The following is a 21,429-nucleotide window of genomic DNA, read 5'->3' on the forward strand; positions in this document are numbered from 1 at the left end:
TTTTATAATTTCATTATATACTTATTTTATTTACTCTCCTAAATCTCTACATAATTGTCCAAATGACAGCAAATTTAAATCTATACTTATTCTACTAAAGCTCTAACTATTATTATTATTTTTTAATAATAAAGCTGGTTAAAAGAGAACTAATATTTTTAATACTTTCATGAAAAAATACAGTCAGAAAAAAAAAACATAATATGATTTCTTTCAGTTGGTATAATCTACTGTCGTCATTTTGATCCATTAATAATAAATAAATATTCTTGACTTGAATAAAATCAGTTCATTTATATGTTCCAATGTTAGGTTATCTCACAAAGGTGGTTTATAATAATGTTTATACAAATAATAAGCCGATTTTACCTCTTATATTTCCATCTTTGTTTCTGCTATTCAGCTTTCTTTCCATCCACATCCCCCATACTCCCTCTCATCCTTGTTAGTTATGAAAACTCCTTGAGAAATTGTCCCATAATTCACAAAGTCCTATTGGAGACTCCTGACAGGCTTTCAGTGATCATATTGAAATAATGAACTCTAGATATCAATTTTAAGACATAATCAACTTTCTTGACCAACTTCTTATGCTAAAGTAAACTGGCGCTCATCTTTACACAGGTCTGCACAATGTGGCTCTTTGTTGGCACAAAAGTGTCTGCCAACAGAAGACAAGCTGGACCCCAAGGAGAACTGAGATGGCACATTCTACAGAAGAGACGCTGCTCTTGCAAATGCACATGCACTGTACACTCAAAGTATTCTGCTTAACAAATCACAGTGAATTACCTGGCTTTCCAGACAGACAACACTACTCTCGCTTTTGCTTCCATTGCAACAACCATGTTTTGACTACAATGCAACGCCATCAACTTGTGTTTCTGACTACAGGATCACAAAGATCACCTGAGATGGATATATCTTGATATCAGGTGTAAATGAGGATTTCAAGGCCTTTAAATCTTGGTCTTTGTTGAGCCTTCAAAATGCAATGTTAACGAACAAGCGAAGACCATGAAAATGGTTAATTTTATGGCTTCATAATTTCTTCACCATCTCTTAGAAAAGGTAAAGTGAAACCAAAAGAAAGAAGTGAAAGCACTTGTGCAGTTTATATTTACACCGATATGAAACTGTGACAAACTGCAAGAGTACAGCTAAGAAATGTTTCTACTTTATATAGCACCAAATGCAAATATACAAATGCTGTTGTCTGCTGGTTTCTGAAGGAGCAAATGAGGAGGAGCGAAACATCTGTTCACCTTTACGACTTGAGGGGTTATGTGGAAGACACACAAACAGCTCTTGGAAATTGAAAACATATAACATAAACCTGACATAATGAACTATTTTATGCACACACTATGACCTGCCGTTTTCATCATGACAAAAAGATTAACTGCACAACATGTTCACTCTCTATCCTTGTATAGTCAAGTTGTCTCTAAACCCCCTTATATTTGGAGTGCCGTGTCGTAAAACGGGATGGATGGGCCATACCAGACAGGCTGGATTAATCTGCCCAAAATAACCTCATCTGGTTCTAATTTACATTGGAGTGAAAAGTGGGAGGCAGAGCAAACCAGGACTGTTGAAGCCTTGGGCTAGAGGTGCTCCATTCCCAGAATTCCCTGTGGGGGTGGGAGGGAGATGGGGGCGTTAACCCACCGATGAGCGTCTGCTATTTATCAGGGCTGAATAAATGTGACAACCATGTTTGAGATCAGTCTACACAAATCGATTAGCATGGTACATATCAGGGGCAGATTCAAAAGATTTAAAGTGAAATCGATTTGGTTTTGAAGCTCATGATAGCAAAGGTGAGGGAGAATCAGGGTAGGCTGATCTATGATTGGTCGACGTCTCCCTAGGGCTGAATCAATGTGTTTAGGTCAATGAACAGAGTCTGTGCACTTTCGTGTGATTTGGGTTTCTTGCCATGTTTCTGTCAGATGCTCTGTGATAAATGCATTGCCCTGTGTGTGTGTTTGTACCTGTGAGACTGAAATGTGGGTCACCCAAATCTACAAAGCTCTTCCTCCTACTAAGATCAAACCATTTATAAATCATCAAAAAACATGTTTTCTTACCTGATTTACTTGCGACAGATTATTCTCAAAAATCTAAAATGTGGTATAATGATAATGTGATCAAATGTCAATACCAGCTGCATGTTCTGTGTGTTTTCTTACCTGACAGATTTATCTAGTAATTATTTAGTAATAGAAGAGTAAGAAAAAGTGGTATAATAAAAGATGGATGGACAGATGAAAAATAAAAAAATACTTAAACGGAAATACAGATAGATGGGCTGATGGATGGATGAAATGATATGGAACGACAGACAGAATGTTAGACAACAGACAGATAGATAGATACTTTAGATCGATTTGGTTTACTTCTGTGGCTATGCTAATAGAGTCTTAACTCGCCAAAGTGAAATGCTACAGACACACAAACACACACAGCGTTTTAACACCCTTATGTCATAAGCGTCACATCACAACAGCTCTCCACCACCAGCATCCTCCTCAGTGACATCAATCAATTAGCATGACGTCCACATGGACACTCTCAGAAAACATCTGCAATCTGTGTCCAAACGAGTCTTAGATTTCACTTACATCTCCCTGACCCAGAGTAAGCAGAAAGTTCTGTTATTGCAGCTGCCCTCTCAGCAAGTCAATCAACCCCTCACAGCTGGAATACTGTGTTTATTTTTTTATTTAGTGCTTGCTAAAAATGAACGTTCTCAGAATTGTTATGTAACAGCATAAAATCAACTTTGAGAGGTAAAAAAAAGAAAAGAAAAGAAAAGAAAGACAGCATGACAGATCAATGAGATCAAGATCACTGCGTTTTCCACAGGATTCCTCTATTAAACATTTTTCATATTCTCCACTGGAGAAAACTGTGATGAATTAAAAATTGTGGTCATTAACGAATAATTGGTTTGAAGCTAAACTTCAAATGAAAACTCTGATTCAACAAATCGGTTGATTTAGTTCATTTGATACTGGCTGATCTGAATCTCAAGTTCAACTCAGTAAATTATTCGGTTTCACAGCTCAGAGATAAATGCCAAAAGCAGGTTAAATGTTTTTTTGCAGCCATACCTCTTCAGAAGACTTGAAAAATAGCACATGAGTCATATGTTCCACTTTTATGCTAAATTAATGGTGCTGTTGCTCATAATGGTCATTTACGCTCTACATTAATGAACAACTGCACACGTTTATGAGTAAGCGTACATGTGAGTACTCCATATCTAGAGTATCACAACACACTCTGACATCAGGTGTCAAGCGTGTGCCGCCTACTTTTGGACTTGATGGTCTTACCACATTAGCACATATTTAACAGCTGCTCTTAGATTTCACTGGCAAGTCTATCACCATTAGCCCGGCGCCAAAAAGACGGTTGCTGGGGACCAACACGGAACTCAAGAGCCATTCTGGTAAAGGCCCCGGGCCAAGGCACATCTAATAAAAGTTTAGGCATATTAAAAATAAATGAAATGATGGGTGCTTCTTGAATCAGTGATGGTTTCTGGTAACAGCAATATGGAGACAAAAATGGCAAGTTCAAATCAGGCACAGTGATTATTACTGGTTCACAACATATTTGGGCACTGCAAAACCCAGGTGACATCATTCAATTAGTCACATGACTGTGCGTTCACACCGCCGGCGTCGAGAGCATCAAAAATCGCTCTGTCCGCTCTGCTCATGATGCTGTAGAACGATTCGTGAGCGCTCGTGACGTAGAGCGAATGCTTATTTTGTATTTAAAGCGGCCACAAAGCAAACAAGCTTGTTGATCTTGTGCAGACTAACCACAAGGAGGGTAACGTTATAAGTTAACCTCATTAAATATTGTTGTGGATGAAGTATTAAGATCCTTTACCTAATAATGTTTAAAGCACTGTAAAAATACTCTGATGCAAGTAAAAGTCTTGAAAATTGAAAATGCTACTTAAGTAAATATAATCAAGTTTAAACATTACTTAATGTAAGTATAATCAGGAAATAATCATAATACGCAAACAGGGACATATAATAGATTATTGCAAACCCGAAACAGCAATAATCAACCTGTCCTTGGGAACTAATGTGGTCGGAGCTGCATTCTCTGGAATCCTCTCAAGCGGTGGACTTCTACGTTCCTATTGGTTGCTGCCCAACCACGTCATAGCTCATTACCACAAAGTTGCCTTGATTTCCACTCTCCTCGATGCTCTCAACGGCCAAGTCGTGCCACGCCGCTCCTCGACGCCGGCTTACATTGAAAATGAATGACTACCAGCCACTTTGACGCTCTCGACGCCGCCGGTGTGAACGCACAGTGACAATCACAGGTGATTGGCTGGAATTCCCATCAGATAGAATGATAGAACGCAACATAGAACAATAGATAGATAAAACGATAGAACGATAGATAAGTAGAACTTTAGAATGCTAGATACAACGCTAGATAAAACAGTAGATACAGAACGATGGATGGATGGAGGTCTGTGCTGGAAGACATCCTTACTCAGCCAAGGCTCTGGAAAGCTCTTCCTGACAGGTCAGTTCTGTCAGCAGTCAGTATTTCCAGCTTGCTGTTGCATCATCAGCTGCTCAGAATTCCACAGTGACACACGAGAGTTGATGTAACGACTCCGAGACGAGGTCACAGTCAAGCCTCCAGAAACACGAGCAGCACAGTGCAGCAATACCGCTACATGACATCTGAGCTCAACCGCTCCAGACAGCCAATTACTGACAGAGACCCCCTCCAGATCTACACTCTGTATACCATTTAGAGTGGTAGTTCATCCAAAAAGGAAAATTCTGTCATTGACTCTCCCTCAAACGTCTTTCTTCCATGGAACAAAAAAAGGAGATATTTAGCAGAATATTCACACTGCCAGCTCACTCAACCTTTTCTATACACTAAAAGTAACTGGAGACTGTGTGCTAGCTTGGTAAAGTTGTTGACGGTGTTAGTGAGCAGACAGACAGATGGCAGTGTGTAATCTCCTCTAGCCTTTAGTATTAATTTAACACAGTGTAGTAGTAAACATGGTCACAATGGTAAGACCAGGAGGATCACAGCAGTTAAACTCTAAGCTGAAAAAACACAGGCCTCAGCAGAGCATTAATGAGGACTGAGAATGATGCAGAGTGTGTTTTCAAACCGGTGAGGCTAATTATCAGCTTTGGGAACTGAAATGTTGAGCCATTACAAGGTGTCTGTGAGCATGTATTTGTACGTACTCAAAGGAACGAGTGCTAACACGCCACTTGATCTTGATGAAAAAGAAATGTCAGTTGTGCAATATGGATTCACTACATTTGAAGAAATTGTGATGCAAAAGCCAGAAATAAACGTCAGTTCTGCATTAAGATGATTATTTTTATTTTACCTTAAAATTACATAGACTTAATTTGATTTAAAAATCACCTGCTGTAGCACACTGAAAAAAAACGTTTCATTCATCCAATTAAAGAATTTTAGGGTAATGATTCACATCCATATTGTTTTACTTGAGACAGTTAGTTATTTATTTTTCATTGGCTCAAGTAAAAAAAAAAAATAGATCATTACCCACATTTTTTTTTTTATTGGATGAATGAAACACTTTGCATCTTTGTTTTTAACATTATTTGATTTTAACATTTTGGAATAATGTATTTATATAGCATACTTTTATTTAGTCTCACTGGTAAAGACCAGTTTTTTTTTTTTTTTAAACCAAATGTAAAAACTAAAACAAATACTGAATGCTGATTAAGAAGCCTCTTGTTGAATGTGTGTTGATTTTGTTGTTTGGACTGTAGAACTATGCAGTTGTTGCCTTTAATTTCACATGGTTACAGTTAATCTTTTAATTTAAGGCCAGTTCAATGTAGTTTCAACCCAATTCAAAAACAAAAGCTAAATGCTGTTGTCTGTACCATCTATGTTTGTATTGAATGTAGGCTACTTACTGTGCAGTTACTGCTGTTAATTATAGATGGTTACAGTTATTGTTTTCAATAGCCAAAAGCCAGTTTGGCCTATTAAATACCAAATAAACATCTTGTTTATGCATACTTCCCTTCTTTCTTGTTTGTTGCTTAAAAGATTTTTAAAAATCGGAAATCGGTATCGGAATCGGCCAGTTTGCTTGTAAAAAATCGGTATCGGAATATGCCATGAAATATGTAATATGTAATATGTAAAATGACAATGCATTTCTGTATTTACATTTTCATTTTCCAATACATTTGTGCAACGTTTGGTGCAAAATGAAAATGAAAATTAAATTACATAATTTTCATTTGCCATTTCATACACCAGTTTTAATATGTAAAATGAAAACTAATTTTAACGCTTTATAAGTTGCAAAATTAAAATGAAAATGTATTAATTTAAATGCTATTTTCCTTAAATGCATTAACACTCACAGTCAAGACACTTACGATTGCATTTTCATTCAGTGTCCCGCAATGAATGTAGCAAAAATCAATGTGCACATTGAAAATGCATTCCGAGCCGATCACGTGTCCGCCCCCTCCCGGCATGTCAATCACTGCGTGAACACGGCGGGGCTTGCAGAAGGTCTGAGACTCAAATCTTAAGAAGGATTCAAGTGAGAGAACATGGACAAGACCGTTGTTCCGTGTACGTTTTGATCATTTCAGTTTATGCCTTTAATATTTCATTCGCACTGGTAGGCGGGGCTGAAACGCTGCTTTCATCTGATTGGTCGAATCGCTCCACCTTCAACTCGGTCTTTTCATTCTTTCAGGCAGAATAAGAGTCAGTGCGAGTGTGACACTGTAATGTCTGAAACCACCGCTCACTGTTAATTAGCATAATATTTGAATCAGATGTAGCTGGGCACATTCGTGCTGCTGAGACCTGCAAATTATTTCTAGGTTGTAGTATTTTATGAATATTGTCCCACTGATAAATACAGTGCAAATAGTTCTATCTCTTTGGAAAAAAGTGAAGTGGAAATAAAAATCAATAATAGACTGAACAGTTCCATGTCTGTAACATTTACCACTCTCATCTTTTAAGTCATAAGGCACTAGGTATGTGTGTGTGACATTAATAAATAATTGTAAAAATTAATATAGTTACATTTCTAAAAAAAAAAAAAGTAAAATGAGCTCTATGCTGCTCAGTGCTCCTGTAGCCTACCCCAGAGCGCCCTCTCGCGGCTGTAGACGGTAATGTTTTCTCTTGGTTCTGAATAAATGTGACTTATATATGTTTTTTTCCTCGTCATGACGTGTTTTTGGACTGATGCAAGTTATACCGAAAAATATGGGTAACATTATTATTATTATTTATTATGAGAGTAACTGACACAGACTAGAACTTTAATGTTTCACCAAATTCAGCTCAGATCTTCAGACTCGTCTTTCCACTTCACTGTTATCCAAGGAGACAGAACTATTTGCACTGTTTTTATCAGTGGGACAATATTTATACAATACTATAACCTAGAAATAATTTAACGGGGTCTCTTGCAAGTCGCAGCAGCACGAATTATGTGCCCAGCTACATATGATTCAAATATTATGCTAATTAACAGTGAGCGGTGGTTTCAGACATTACAGTGCTTCACTCGCACTGACTCTTATTCTGCCTGAAAGAATGAAAGACCGAGTTGAAGGTGGAGCGATTCGACCAATCAGATGAAAGGAGCGTTTCAGCGCCGCCCACAAGTGCGAATGTAATATTGAAGCCATAAACCGAAATGATCAAAACGTACACGGACCAACGGTCTTGTCCATGTTCTCTCACTTGAATCCTCTTCTTAAGATTTGAGTCTCAGACCTTCTGCAAGCCCCGCCTTGTTCACGCAGTGATTGACATGCCGGGAGGGGGCGGACACGTGATCGGCTCGGAATGCATTTTCAATGTGCACATTGAATTTTGCTACATTCATTGCGGGACATTGAATGAAAATGCAATCGTAAGTGTCTTGACTGTGAGTGTTGATGCATTTAAGAAAAATAGCATTTAAATGATAATTTTGCCACAGTTTTTGCTTGAACATGTTATACATATCTAATCATTTCTGTAATACATTTTCATTTTAATTTTTAGCAACTTATAAAGCGTTAAAATTAGTATTCATTTTACATATTAAAACTGGTGTATGAAATGCCAAATGAAAATTGTCATTTCATTTTCATTTTGCACCAAACGTTGCACAAATGTATTGGAAAATGTAAATACAGAAATGCATTGCCATTTTACATATTGCATTGTCATTTTGCATATTACATTGCAAATTGAATATCGCTACCCTTGTGCTTCCATAATGAAAAATCATGATCGTGCATCCCTAATATATACACACATTAATAAAAAACATAAATGACAGCTCATGCTCATGATCCAGGTCTTCCATTTCCATGGTGAAGCGATCAATCTCTTCCTCTCTAAAGCATCAATGATACAATCCCTTCCTGTGTGGTTTTTCACATCCTTCCATCAGCACCTTGTTTTAAAGCAAAGGCAGCATTATGGCTGCATGCATATTGATCTACAGTACATCCTTATCCAGTAGACCGTACAGTAGTCTGTGAAGCCCCACTAACTGGGTTACATCCTGCTCCAGTGTAATTCGTTTACCTCCTTCCTTCGAGATTAAGTATGTTATATAGTACTAGCAAGTGGTTTCTCATTCATCACACATGTTCTTTCATACACTCTCTCCTTGCACAGCGTGTCTTATTTCATTCATGAGTTAGCCCTTATTAGACGGGGTGAGGAAAATGTCAGGACAAGAGAGGCAATCAAAATAAAGGTTGTTTTTGGATCTTAATGAGGTTAACACTGAGGCATCTAAAAAACCTAATTAATGAATTACTGGATTTTTATTTATTATTTTAAAATGACATAATTGTTCATTTGTTATTGTATAAATAAAAGTAACAATAATTCAATAACAAATAGTACCTTTTATTTTTATATAGTATTCATTTGACTAACTTTTTTAATCAAAATATATTTTTTCATTAATAAAAAGTCTTAATTTAGTTTTAAATTAATTATTTCAAACTAAATTATTTTTACTTTTTCATTCATTTAAAATTGAATTATTGTGTGTCTGGCTATAAATGTGCCATTATACATAGAACACATTATGAAAGAAAACATGATATTTCATTTTTTTATATCAACTGTTCACAATAAAACTGTTCAACTGATCGACCACTACATAAAATCACACCAAAAAGGCTGACATTTAAGCTTTTCCTCTACCAAAAATTGATAAACTGATAAAAAGAGAAAAATTAAAGGCCCTGATACCAACGTACCTCTCAACAAAAGCATCATGCGGCACTTTGACCTTCACATGAAAAACGCTGCAGATGATGAAAGAACAATTTCACAAGATTATAGTATTAGGTAGCAATTAAGAAACTTCTGCAAACATGTAAAAAAAAAATAAATAAATAAATAAATAAACTAACGCAAGCAAACATGCATTATTTTTTCTCTAACATGGTCGTCCAACTTGATATATCTATATATGCAAAGATCGGTCTCTCATCTGTTTCTTTTTATTTTTTTCTGCCTCAGAATTGTCCAGCTTTCATTGGCCAGACCTGCAAAGTAAAGAGCAACTATCATACAGTTCTTTGTGATGGTTTTCACACAAACATCACTCCGGACCTCACAGTCAAGTGCACTGCAGCTGGAGCCTGGTGACAGACGTTCCAGCCCTCGGGGAGCACAATAACAGAGACCTAACACACAGGATCACATTCACACAAAAGGACCATCATCACAGCCGTAATGGCTTACATGTGATTCCCACACAGATGAAAGGAGGTCAACATAAAGGAAGCTCTATGTACAAGTTCCCTTTATGACTAAGCTGTGCCAGAAAACATATGGAACAGTTTGGGATAAAATGGTAAAACAGCCCAATCTGGATGAGAAAAACACAGTCTGGTGTTGAGAAGAGAGAGGATTAGCTTCTGACCTCATTCATTACTAGAGAAGCCGCTCTCCTTTTTTACATTCAAGGTCTTTCATCAAATAAACTCAAATGAAATAAAGAGCTACAAATTTCACAGACTAACAAAGCTTAAAATTCATTATAAGAAAACTGATATTTTACACTACAGTTCAAAAGTTTGGAGTCAGATAATTTTTTTTAAGGTAAATAATTAGTATTTTAATTCAGCAAGGATGCATTAAAATTATATTCAAAAATGTAACAAAAGATTTTCATTTCAAATAAATGCTGTTTTAACTTTCTATTTATCAAAAATCATGAAAAAAACATCACTGTTTCCACAAAAACTATTAAGGATCACATGTACAGTCGTGGCCAAAAGTTTTGAGAATTACATGAATATTAGTTTTCAAAAAGTTTGCTGCTAAACTGCTTTTAGATCTTTGTTTCAGTTGTTTCTGTGATGTTCTGAAATATAATTACAAGCACTTCATACGTTTCAAAGGCTTTTATCGACAGTTACATGACATTTATGCATAGAGTCAGTATTTGCAGTGTTGGCCCTTCTTTTTCAGGACCTCTGCAATTCGACTGGGCATGCTCTCAATCAACTTCTGGGCCAAATCCTGACCGATAGCAACCCATTCTTTCATAATCACTTCTTAGAGTTTGTCAGAATTAGTGGGTTTTTGTTTGTCCACCCGCCTCTTGAGGATTGACCACAAGTTCTCAATGGGATTAAGATCTGGGGAGTTTCCAGGTCATGGACCCAAAATTTCAACATTCTGGTCCCCGAGCCACTTAGTTATCACTTTTGCCTTATGGCACGGTGCTCCATCGTGCTGGAAAATGCATTGTTCTTCACCAAACTGTTGTTGGATTGTTGGAAGAAGTTGCTGTTGGAGGGTGTTTTGGTACCATTCTTTATTCATGGCTGTGTTTTTGGGCAGAATTGTGAGTGAGCCCACTCCCTTGGATGAGAAGCAACCCCACACATGAATGGTGTCAGGATGCTTTACTGTTGGCATGACACAGGACTAATGATAGCGCTCACCTTTTCTTCTCCGGACAAGCCTTTTTCCAGATGCCTCAAACAATCGGAAAGGGGCTTCATCGGAGAATATGACTTTGCCCCAGTCCTCAGCAGTCTATTCACTATACTTTCTGCAGAAGATCAATCTGTCCCTGATGTTTTTTTTGGAGAGAAGTGGCTTCTTTGCTGCCCTTCTTGACACCAGGCCATCTTCCAAAAGTCTTCTCCTCACTGTGCATGCAGATGCGCTCACACCTGCCTGCTGCCATTCCTGAGCAAGCTCTGCACTGGTGGCACTCCGATCCCGCAGCTGAATCCTCTTTAGGAGACGATCCTGGCGCTTGCTGGACTTTCTTGGATGCCCTGAAGCCTTCTTTAAAAGAATTGAACCTCTTTCCTTGAAGTTCTTGATGATCCTATAAATTGTTGATTTAGGTGCAATCTTAGTAGCCACAATCTCCTTGCCTGTGAAGCCATTTTTATGCAACGCAATGATGGCCGCACGCGTTTCTTTGCAGGCCACCATGGTTAACAATGGAAGAACAATGATTTCAAGCATCACCCTCCTTTTAACATGTCAAGTCTGCCATTCTAACCCAATCAGCCTGACATAATGATCTCCAGCCTTGTGCTCGTCAACATTCTCACCTGAGTTAACAAGACGATTCCTGAAATGATCTCAGCAGGTCCTTTAATGACAGCAATGAAATGCAGTGGAAAGGTTTTTTTGGGATTAAGTTAATTTTCATGGCAAAGAAGGACTATGCAATTCATCTGATCACTCTTCATAACATTCTGGAATATATGCAAATTGCTATTATAAAAACTTAAGCAGCAACTTTTCCAATTTCCAATATTTATGTAATTCTCAAAACTTTTGGCCACGACTGTAGTAATTTTACAATATTACTACATTTCTGATTCAATAAAATGACGGTGAGCACAATCTCAAACTTTTGAACGGTAGTGAAAATTAAGCAGAAACAAAATATTTTTTAAAGCATATTAATGCGCTCAACTTCAACTATGTTGACTACACAACTAACTGTCTGCTGTATCTAGCGGACTTGAGCAACAACAACCACAAATGCGGGGTTTAACAGTGTGAAATGAAATGACCTTTCCCTTTTTCAATGAATTCCACTACGGAAAAGTCAAGCAATGCTTGGTTTTGGATTTTAAATTTAAATTAAATGTATGCATTTAGCAGACGCTTTTTTCCAAAGCGACTTACAGTGCATTCAGGCTATCAATTTTTACATGTGTTCCCAGGGAATCGAACCCCCAACCTTACGCTTGACGCATTCTGTTTTCTATGAGTGTGGTGATATGACTCATGCTATGACTCAAGTAAACAAAAGTCCTGCTTCTACATCCATGATTAGGGATGCTGAAAATCAATTAGTCTGCATACTGTCTGAACAATTAGTCAACTAGTTAGTAATAAGAAAGATCTGAATAAATAAAAAACATATTTTTACTTGATATGTGTTTTTAAAATTGCAATGGCATAGAGCAACAACACAGAACACAAGACAAAACCCTGAAACATGAATCTCCACTTAAAAATATTTGGACTCACAACACGTCTTGAAATATATTTTTAAAGATGATGAATCTGTAACCAAGTGCTACTTTGATTGTGATGGAGCTGTAAAAGAGGTGAATTTGGGGAAAAAAATCGAATAGAAAAAAAAGAGTCTTGTTCATGATTCAAACCAAAAAAAAAAAAGCCAAATGTCTAGAAAAGCAAAATGATACTAAACCAATAAGAGTATGGTTTCCATAAACACAGCTACAGATACCATGTGAGACTACCATGTGATTCCAAATGCTGACCTTGACTTTTACTTACAATAGCACATTTTTAGTGTGATTTTCATAAGTCCTTACCTTTCCCTTTCCTCCATACTATGATCAAGATATGCTGGATACCAAATAGATCCGATTTCAACAGTGAGAAAAAAATTTAAGTTAGCCCATGCTGCTTGTGTGGTTAAAACCCATAGAGATTATTAATTAAAAAGGGCAGGGCAGACGCTTCCAAGAGTGAGTGTGGCTGCACTCCAAAGGTAATTAGAAAGCCTCACACAGACAGACCTCCATCCTTTCACGCTGCTCTCATCTATTAAAACAAGGCATCTTATTGAACGTCCACATACAACGCAAACTAGGTTATCCAAGTTATGAAGTTGAGATGGAAAATCCTATTTGGGTAGGATTTCATCAATGCTCCACTTGATTCAGAATTGATTAAGCCAGTGTTCATGAAATGAAAATCCTGACGCCTCTGCCAAAAGGTGAAATGGTGCGTTAGTTCTGGATGACCCAAAGCTGGCAGAATTTTTTACACTGGTTGACAACACTGAGCTTTCAACACAACACAATATGTCAGATGAGTAAATGAAGATGCCAGCTGTCTCAAAGCAGATGCCAGAGAAAAATCATTCTGGAAGTCAGGGCTTCACAAGTTACAACATCACACATTACAAAAAAAAAAAAAAATTAAGAATTTAAGAATGACCCAAAAGGACTTAAGTCATACAAGCTTTCTTTATTATGTAGATTGTTAGGCATTTATCAAGAAATTTTAGTTTTTGAAAAGACATTTCACATTGTGGCTGTATTACCACCTCGGGTGTGCATTATCATTAATTCAGTCATTGACAATTATTCCAATTATAATAACTTTATATTTTTCAATTTTTTTATATATATATATATATATATATATATATATATATATATATTTAAAATCTAGCAGTTACTTGAGGAAAACGCTTTTGGCACTCATGTAAACTAAGAAGAGAATGTAAATTCAGTGTCAATCTCATTCCTCATTCAGAGTCTAAGCCATCATTAGTGCGATGGCTTCAGAGCAGCTGGGATATGAAATATGTTTTGGGGTGGGGTTAAGGGGTACAAGGCACAGAAGGCCTTGAGCAAACAATACTCCCTTAATCATGCTAACTGCATTACCAAACTCTCAGTCAAATGCTAATACGCTAGTCTCAACTGGCTAATCAGACAATGCCAGGAGCTAATCTAGGCCAAATCTAATCGAGGGTAACATTTTGACCAGGAATTCCCCTGGGACTAAGATGTTTGGTGAAGATCACACAGATTTGGTTAATACCACTGGATTGATGCTAGTTTTTCTTTTACAGAGCAACTTATATAAGATTGTTAACCAGTTTTGGAAAATAATAAAGATTATTAATTTGTCAAAAACTACCACCTGTCAATGTAAATATACTCACATTTTTATTCAACCATAGATAAACTGAGACCCATGTGAAACAGAACAATAGAGTAACCATATTTATAGGGATCTGCTCAGAGTCGAAAAACTATAATGCATACTTATTTTGAAAAAGCATAAATAAATAAAGTTATAAATATATTAAATATATAATGCATATTTGCAATATGGAAACTATACATGTAAAAAAGCTACACCTAAAAATGTGATGTTAATTAAGTTCTGACTTTTGGTTTAACTTTAAAAAATATGCATTAAAAATCATACTTTTATGCATTTATGTAATGCATATTTAAAACATGGAAATTAAATGGAACAGCGCTAAATGGGACTTTAGTTTACACCCTTTTAGTTTTAATCTGAATGCAGATATATATTTTTGTCATTATATACACAGATAATGGCTTCACTCCTACAAATAAGCACTGATGTGTGACATAGTGCTGTTAAAAGGCTAAAAACAATGCAAAAGCACAGCAGCACAAATACAGCAGTATGCATGACACTGTGTTGAGGTCGCTCCTTGTGTATTTATGGGTGCTTCAGTGGCATCCAAGGCATCCCTTCCAGCAAGTCTTGGGGCACCTCTGTGTTTATTCTTGGCTGATAAGTCAAGTGACTCAGGTTTCCTTTCGACACAGCTGATCCTCACACAACAAGATGACACCGACCGTCCTGTACTACATTGCGTAAGTGCTCCATGAAAATGCATGAGTACCTGGTAAAAACAACGCTCAAGGACAAAGGTTTACGGATCAAGGGCATTCATTTGATTACTGATAAACTAAACATCTTCTTCAGGAAAAGTCATGAGAACATCAGGGGCCAAAGGACAAGATGACAACTAATAACCATCAAGCAACTTTTCGACCTAATTTCCTTCAAACATGTTACTATTAATTCATTAGATTGATCAAATTACTTCATATATATGTATGTATGTAAATATACACAACTTCACAGATCACAGATAAGAAACTTTAAAGGGTTTTCTTTGTAAAATAAAATCAATAGTTTTAAATGCTATCGGCTAAAGAACATTCTAACAATATAATAATTCAAAAATACTACACAGTTATTAGTTTAGGTATTTTATAGATGACATTAAACAGAATTAAATTATTCTTGTTTCTGAAGATAGCTGATGACAAATATAGAATCTAAAATGTATCTAAATGTAAAAATAATTCGAAATGAGAAAGCACAGTTAAACTTCCAATATCAATATAGCTCAAATCAACTCGTATAATATCATATAAATTGTATCTAAACCTAAATGTATTGAATTCAAAGGCCTTTTTAAGCCTATTGGCTTAAGGCATGGTGACTCTGCATCTAAGGTCACATGTGCTCAAAGTAACTTAGTACAATATGACAGGATGTCCTCAATGCAGGACATGTCCCCAGGCTCACAGATATATGGCACATTCTAATGAACCGTAATGAGGCCGTCTGCTAATTATGAAATCCACATGAGGAGAGCACACCCCCAGTATAAAAACACAGCAAATGCTAAGTCCTTTGACTAGCAATTAGCAATAGCATAGACATGCAAATAGAGAAACTAGATCAGTGATACCCAAACATAAGGGGGAATTTCAGACTTATTATTGTCATCATCATCATATTTGTGTTAACTCTTTTAGCTCATGAAATCAAAATAAGTAAAGGTTTTTGCATTTTGTTGTTTATATATATATATATATATATATATATATATATATATATTGGACATAGGGAGGAAATGGGACAGCAGCTATTAAATTACAGGGTCCTGCTGTCAGCTACATCATGGCTAAATAGACTAGACTGTTTCAGTGTTTTATAGAGTGAAAATGAAATAAGCCTATTGTACGCCGAAAACTAGATATAGTGAGTCTCCCAAAATAGTATTAATTTTCATGTAGATTACAGCCAGTGATTCTTCATTAGAATACATTCAGGAGAGAAGGACTTCGGGTCTGCTTAAAACCATTCTTGAGCACAGCACAACACAGCCAGATTAAAACAAAGAAGCTTATTTTGGAGAATCATTCTTAAGCCTTTCTTTATCAGATTTTCTCTGTCCTGCTCAGCTTGACAGCGCATTGCCTGCAAAATCACACTGGTCTCACTGCAGCAAAACAGTGAAACTTTAAAAGAAACTTCAGCTTTGTTGTATTAAACAAGTGAATAAGTGAACAAGTGAAGTTGTAAAAGAGGAAATCAGTCCTTACTAGCACAAAAATAAACCACAAACAATAACTAACTTGTTTAAAGGCTCAACCATGTGTAGTGCAAAAGGGTAAAAAAAAGAAAAAAAAAAGAACAAAAAGCCATTATTAAAAGCTGAAGAATGATACAAATATCCAAACTTAATATGTAAATAAAACTATTAATTAGACATTTCTAGGTTGATTACCCCCTAAACACCCATGACTCAACCAATGGTGAAAGATTGGGGTGGGAACATCTGTTTGACCAACCAATAGAAAATGAAGGGAGTGTTCAGGAAACCTGTTTGAGAACAGTCCTTATTTTCGCAATTCCATTTGTTAAACTAGTGTCGCAAAAATGATTCAAACTAGCTCAAATCTTTGCCTACATTTTTTATAGCAATTACCATTGCAAACTTTCTTTGTTTTTGTTTTTTGGGGGGGATTTCGGTAGAATTATTAGGCCAACCTTAAAAATATTTTGGTTTGCAGTAACAGTAAAAAAAAATAACGGGGTCTGTAGTTATATATTTTTTTTCAAGTTTCAATGTAAAAAAAAAAAAAAAAAAGTAAAATTTTGGTGATGGTGATTACATAGGTATGACTTTAAACAAATTAGCATTTTAGACTGGGTCTTCAACCAATGCTTTTGGGAGCATCATTGCAAACCTCATTTTGATGCAGGCTATATAGACCACAAACAAACTGAAATCTTTGTCAAAAACATGTTTATTCCATGAATTTCAAGTGAGAAGAAAAAAAATGAGGTATTGTTATACTGTTTTACTTGCATCCACCGCTAGGTGTCAATGCAACCTACAAATGAGAGACCGTTTACTTTGCTTTCTTGGGTCACTTTGAAAAAAGAGAGACAAGTGTTCATTGAATCGATTGTAAAATCGATTTTGCATGTCTAGATACATTTTATACAGCAAATAACACCAAATATAGGTTAATAGAATGTAAAGATTCAATATGTTGGTAAAGACCAATATTTCTGATGATTTATTGGCATGAAGTTACGTGCACAATGACAAACAGGAGTGCAACATTTTCAAAAAACAATAAGCAGAGTGGACTGCCATAACAATGCAAAACATTTACTGCAGGCTTCAACATGGCTGTGTTGACATTTCTAATCATAAACAACAACAAAATATTGCATACGAAGGCGATTCTAGCCCGAATCTGTATCTGTATGCATGAGACTGTCTGAATACCACCAGAATTCACATTTCTGTTGTAAAAAGAGAAACACTGTGCAGAAGTATTATTTGCTGTTATGGGTGTGTCCGAAGCTTCAGTTACTGTGTGACTCGTGTTCCAAAAAAATAAAAAATAAAAAAACCCGATGCGCTCCGAGAGAAGTCTGTTAAAATCAATTTCCTATTGATATATTTCCTATTCGTTTTCGAAACTTGTGTTGGTTGGTCCAATCGGTTCGTGCAATAGATTTTCGAAGTTTTAGACTAGACGGGAGAAGGAATGGGAAAGATCTGGGCACAGTTTTTCCAGAACTTCGTGACAAGTTAAAGCGGTGTTGAGCTGTTTTAATGAAATTTTTAGATGTATTATGGTGCCCGAACCCGTATGACTTTGAACAGTGCCCGCAAACATTTTGTTTACTGCAGCCGCAGCCATCATTACCAAGCGTGAACCGCTGACTCTGACAATCAATGAGAGTATGAGACAAAGCAAACGCACAGTCCATTAACCAAGTGTAAACGACGTCACAGGGTTTAAAAAAAAACAAAAAAAAACGTAGCCTTCGTTTGTATGTAGGCCTAGGCAATTTATATATTTACAATACTTACTAAAATATAATTAATATTATTTTATTGCTTTTGTATTAGTTGTTTGAAGAGTAAAAAAAATAAGAATTGGTCGGTCTTAACGCAAATGTACAACCGGCAAGTCGGTCGGACTAAAAGCAAAAAAAATATATATATATTGAGTCTGTCCTAAATTTACAGGGTCGGTCGGGTTATGGCAAACAAGAATATTTTTAAGGATGGCCTTATTGAAATCATAATCAGATGTTAACAATAATCAAAATAAACAAACAGGCAATGGAAACTTTTGAATGACAGCCATTAAAATTCAGCTTCGAAGCTGAAGTTCTGGAGATTAGTCATCACGTCTAGCAGTGCAGGGTTCGTCATAGTTATTTTCTCTACCATGCAGTGATATCACGGCTCTCATCCTACACAGCGATTACAGATGTTTCCATGTCAGATCTGCCCTACTTCTGGAGCCAACTCGTACTGGCTGCCTGCATCTAGATCGGCACTGAGACAAAGTCTTGAGATCATGTTTGACTAGACTCACTCTTGTACCATTTGGGGCATTTAGATGAAATTACAAGTTTTCGTAAATGCCAAAATCACAACAGAATGAATGAACAGCCTGTGGCTCTGTGCTTGACATTGACCTTGACTTGAGCCCTGAGCAGAGGCGTATTTACTGTGCTAATGATAAAGTAATCAATTAAAGCAGTGAGCTGTAATCAATACGAGGATGACCGCGGTCCACCCGACGGCAGGACAGGCTTGATTCCATCTTCCTAAGGCACCGAGCCAGGCAAACGTCAACTCCCTTTAGACAACAGTGGGACAGGAAGTAGGGTGAGGATGGCGAGAGAAGGATGTTTGCTATTGGCTGCTGAAATGTAGGGCAGAACCGTGTGCCTCCAACTGAGAGCTCACACTGGAAAAGACATGATGTATCATAGCACAAATCTATCAGTTATGATTATAAAACAGGGATGAACAAACCTCATAGATTTCCATTAAAGGAGAGACAACAAAATTGTTCTAGTGACCACAAAACAATAGAGGCGTGTTTTGACCACCTTGCAACACCCTAGTAACCACCCAGAACAACCTAGAAACCACCCAGAATAACCTAGCAACTGAATATCAACATACTAATTGGCTTTCACATGCTGTGATCACATTTTCTTCTGAACATTCAAAAATCTACTTAGTGTTATTTGGCATGGCAGAATTTTCTGCACATTACTCATCATCTTATAATCTCTACCCATAAGTCATTGAACACACTGGCCTACATATATTTAAGAGACACTGAAGCGTGACCTATTTCTAGAGGCTTTTACAGTCCGTTGCTTGCTCAAGGTAACTTCTCAAAAATCAAAGTGGTCGACAAATAACAGGAAGAAAGCCACAGTTTGATCTTGCTAAAGCATTAAAATCTCTGTATTTGTTGGTCAATGCGAAACTAGAGCAAATCCTATTTAAAGTTTTGTCTGACTAAAGCAAAGCATAAGGAGACGGGTCATGACTTTGGGCTGATTTCGTAATGAGTTTGCTAGAAAACGTCTGACTTCGACATGTTTCGCATCTCACAAAAACAGATTAAGATGGGCCAAGCGGGCCACACGTGGTTTGTTCAAAAGTAGGCTGCCTCATAAACATCTTGTACCTTCTACGCTGTCCGAACACGAGGTTCCGATGCCGGTATCACCACTGTCTGAGGCAGCGCTGTGACGTCGCCCGCGGCTGCTAATTCCAGTGGCAGAAGAGGAAGCTTGCCATGCTGAGTCGCAGCCTGGGACCCATCCAGGAGAGGGCGTGCTCGAACCTAGGAGACAAACAGAACAGGGTTACCATGGAAGAGGAGAAGACAAACAGAGGTATATCATATCCAACAAGCACATGATTTCAAACTGTATCAGCATTTAAACTACTTTGTTTATTCACAGTGAAAGTCATTTAGTTAAGTGAGCATTCAGAAACAACAAACTGCAAACGGCAACTCTCCGGGCTGTAAATGTCAGACAGACATTACAAACACATAACGATGAACTTGAACTAACATAGGGTTGAGAATCAACAGCTGGTTCTTATTCAGAATCTTAAAAAAATAAATAATAAAATAAATAAATCAAAATAACTGCTAAGCAAACCAAATGTCATCGAAATTAAATCTATATAACTCATATTAACAGTATGTTTTATTATTAATAGTTATTCAAATTAACAGTTTTGTTTTAGTATTTTATACACTTAAATATACATTGTATTTAAGATGTCTGGGGTAAGTAAATTTTTTTTTTTAATTAATACTTTTATTTGGCACTGACATATTAAACTGATCTAAAGTGGCAGTAAAGACGTTTATAACATTACAAATTAATGCTTAGCTTTTGAACCTTCTATTCATCAAAGAATACGGCTTTCGACATCGATAATGATAAGAAATATTTCTTAAACACAAAATCATCATACTAGAATATTAAGACTAGAGAAATGGTTGCCGACAATTCAGCTTTGTCAGGAAGAAATTATGTTTTAAGATATATTATAATAAACTTGTATTTCAAGTTGTAATAATATTTCACAATATTGATGTTTTTATTGTATTTTAAAACAAATAAATGAGTATACAAGATTCTTTTGAAAACATTAAAAAAATCTTACTGACCTCAAACTTTTGAATGGTAAACTAAACACAAACTAAATTAATTATATATGACAAATACAACCTCTCACATGTTTGCTATTTTGTGGGCCAAAAACTACTAAACCACTGAAACAAGGTGAAGTTCAGGAAACCAAACGCTCAGTCTTGCCCTAGAGGGCTCGTCCCCAATATCTGCTCACCTAATCTATTCTGAGGTATAATCCATTTAGGCAGTGGGATATTTAATCTCTCTTGCCAACATCTCTGAACATGCTGATTTACTTCCAAATAGCAGATCATTTTTTTATATATATTGATTCATAATACAATATTTTGATGAAAAATTACTACAAATATATTTTCAAATTTATCATTAACTTCTTGGAAGCTAAAACTTGAAAGCATAAACATTGTCCTTTTCCTTTCAAGATCAGTCAGCAAAATCTACCCACACTCATTTTTATTGTGCCATACATCATGGAAAACGCACAAACTGAGTTTGAAGCAATTTTCCCTGAAACAGCAATACAGAAAGCCAAAAAAAAGAAAAACAAAA

At 36.4% G+C, this 21,429-nt stretch overlaps 1 protein-coding gene across 2 annotated transcripts in view; it reads right to left on the reverse strand.

Annotated features, from left to right (window-relative positions):
• Positions 1-21,429, reverse strand: part of LOC132092202 (centrosomal protein of 85 kDa-like) — a 60,461-nt gene that overhangs the window by 32,226 nt on the left and 6,806 nt on the right. For both annotated transcript variants that reach the window (XM_059498349.1, XM_059498348.1), the window contains exon 2: positions 19,893-20,051. In XM_059498349.1, coding sequence (XP_059354332.1) covers positions 19,893-20,051 — 159 coding nt within the window. The remainder of the gene's footprint in view (positions 1-19,892; positions 20,052-21,429) is intronic.

This window comes from Carassius carassius, chromosome 18, assembly GCF_963082965.1.
Source record: "Carassius carassius chromosome 18, fCarCar2.1, whole genome shotgun sequence".
Lineage (NCBI taxonomy): Eukaryota > Metazoa > Chordata > Actinopteri > Cypriniformes > Cyprinidae > Carassius > Carassius carassius.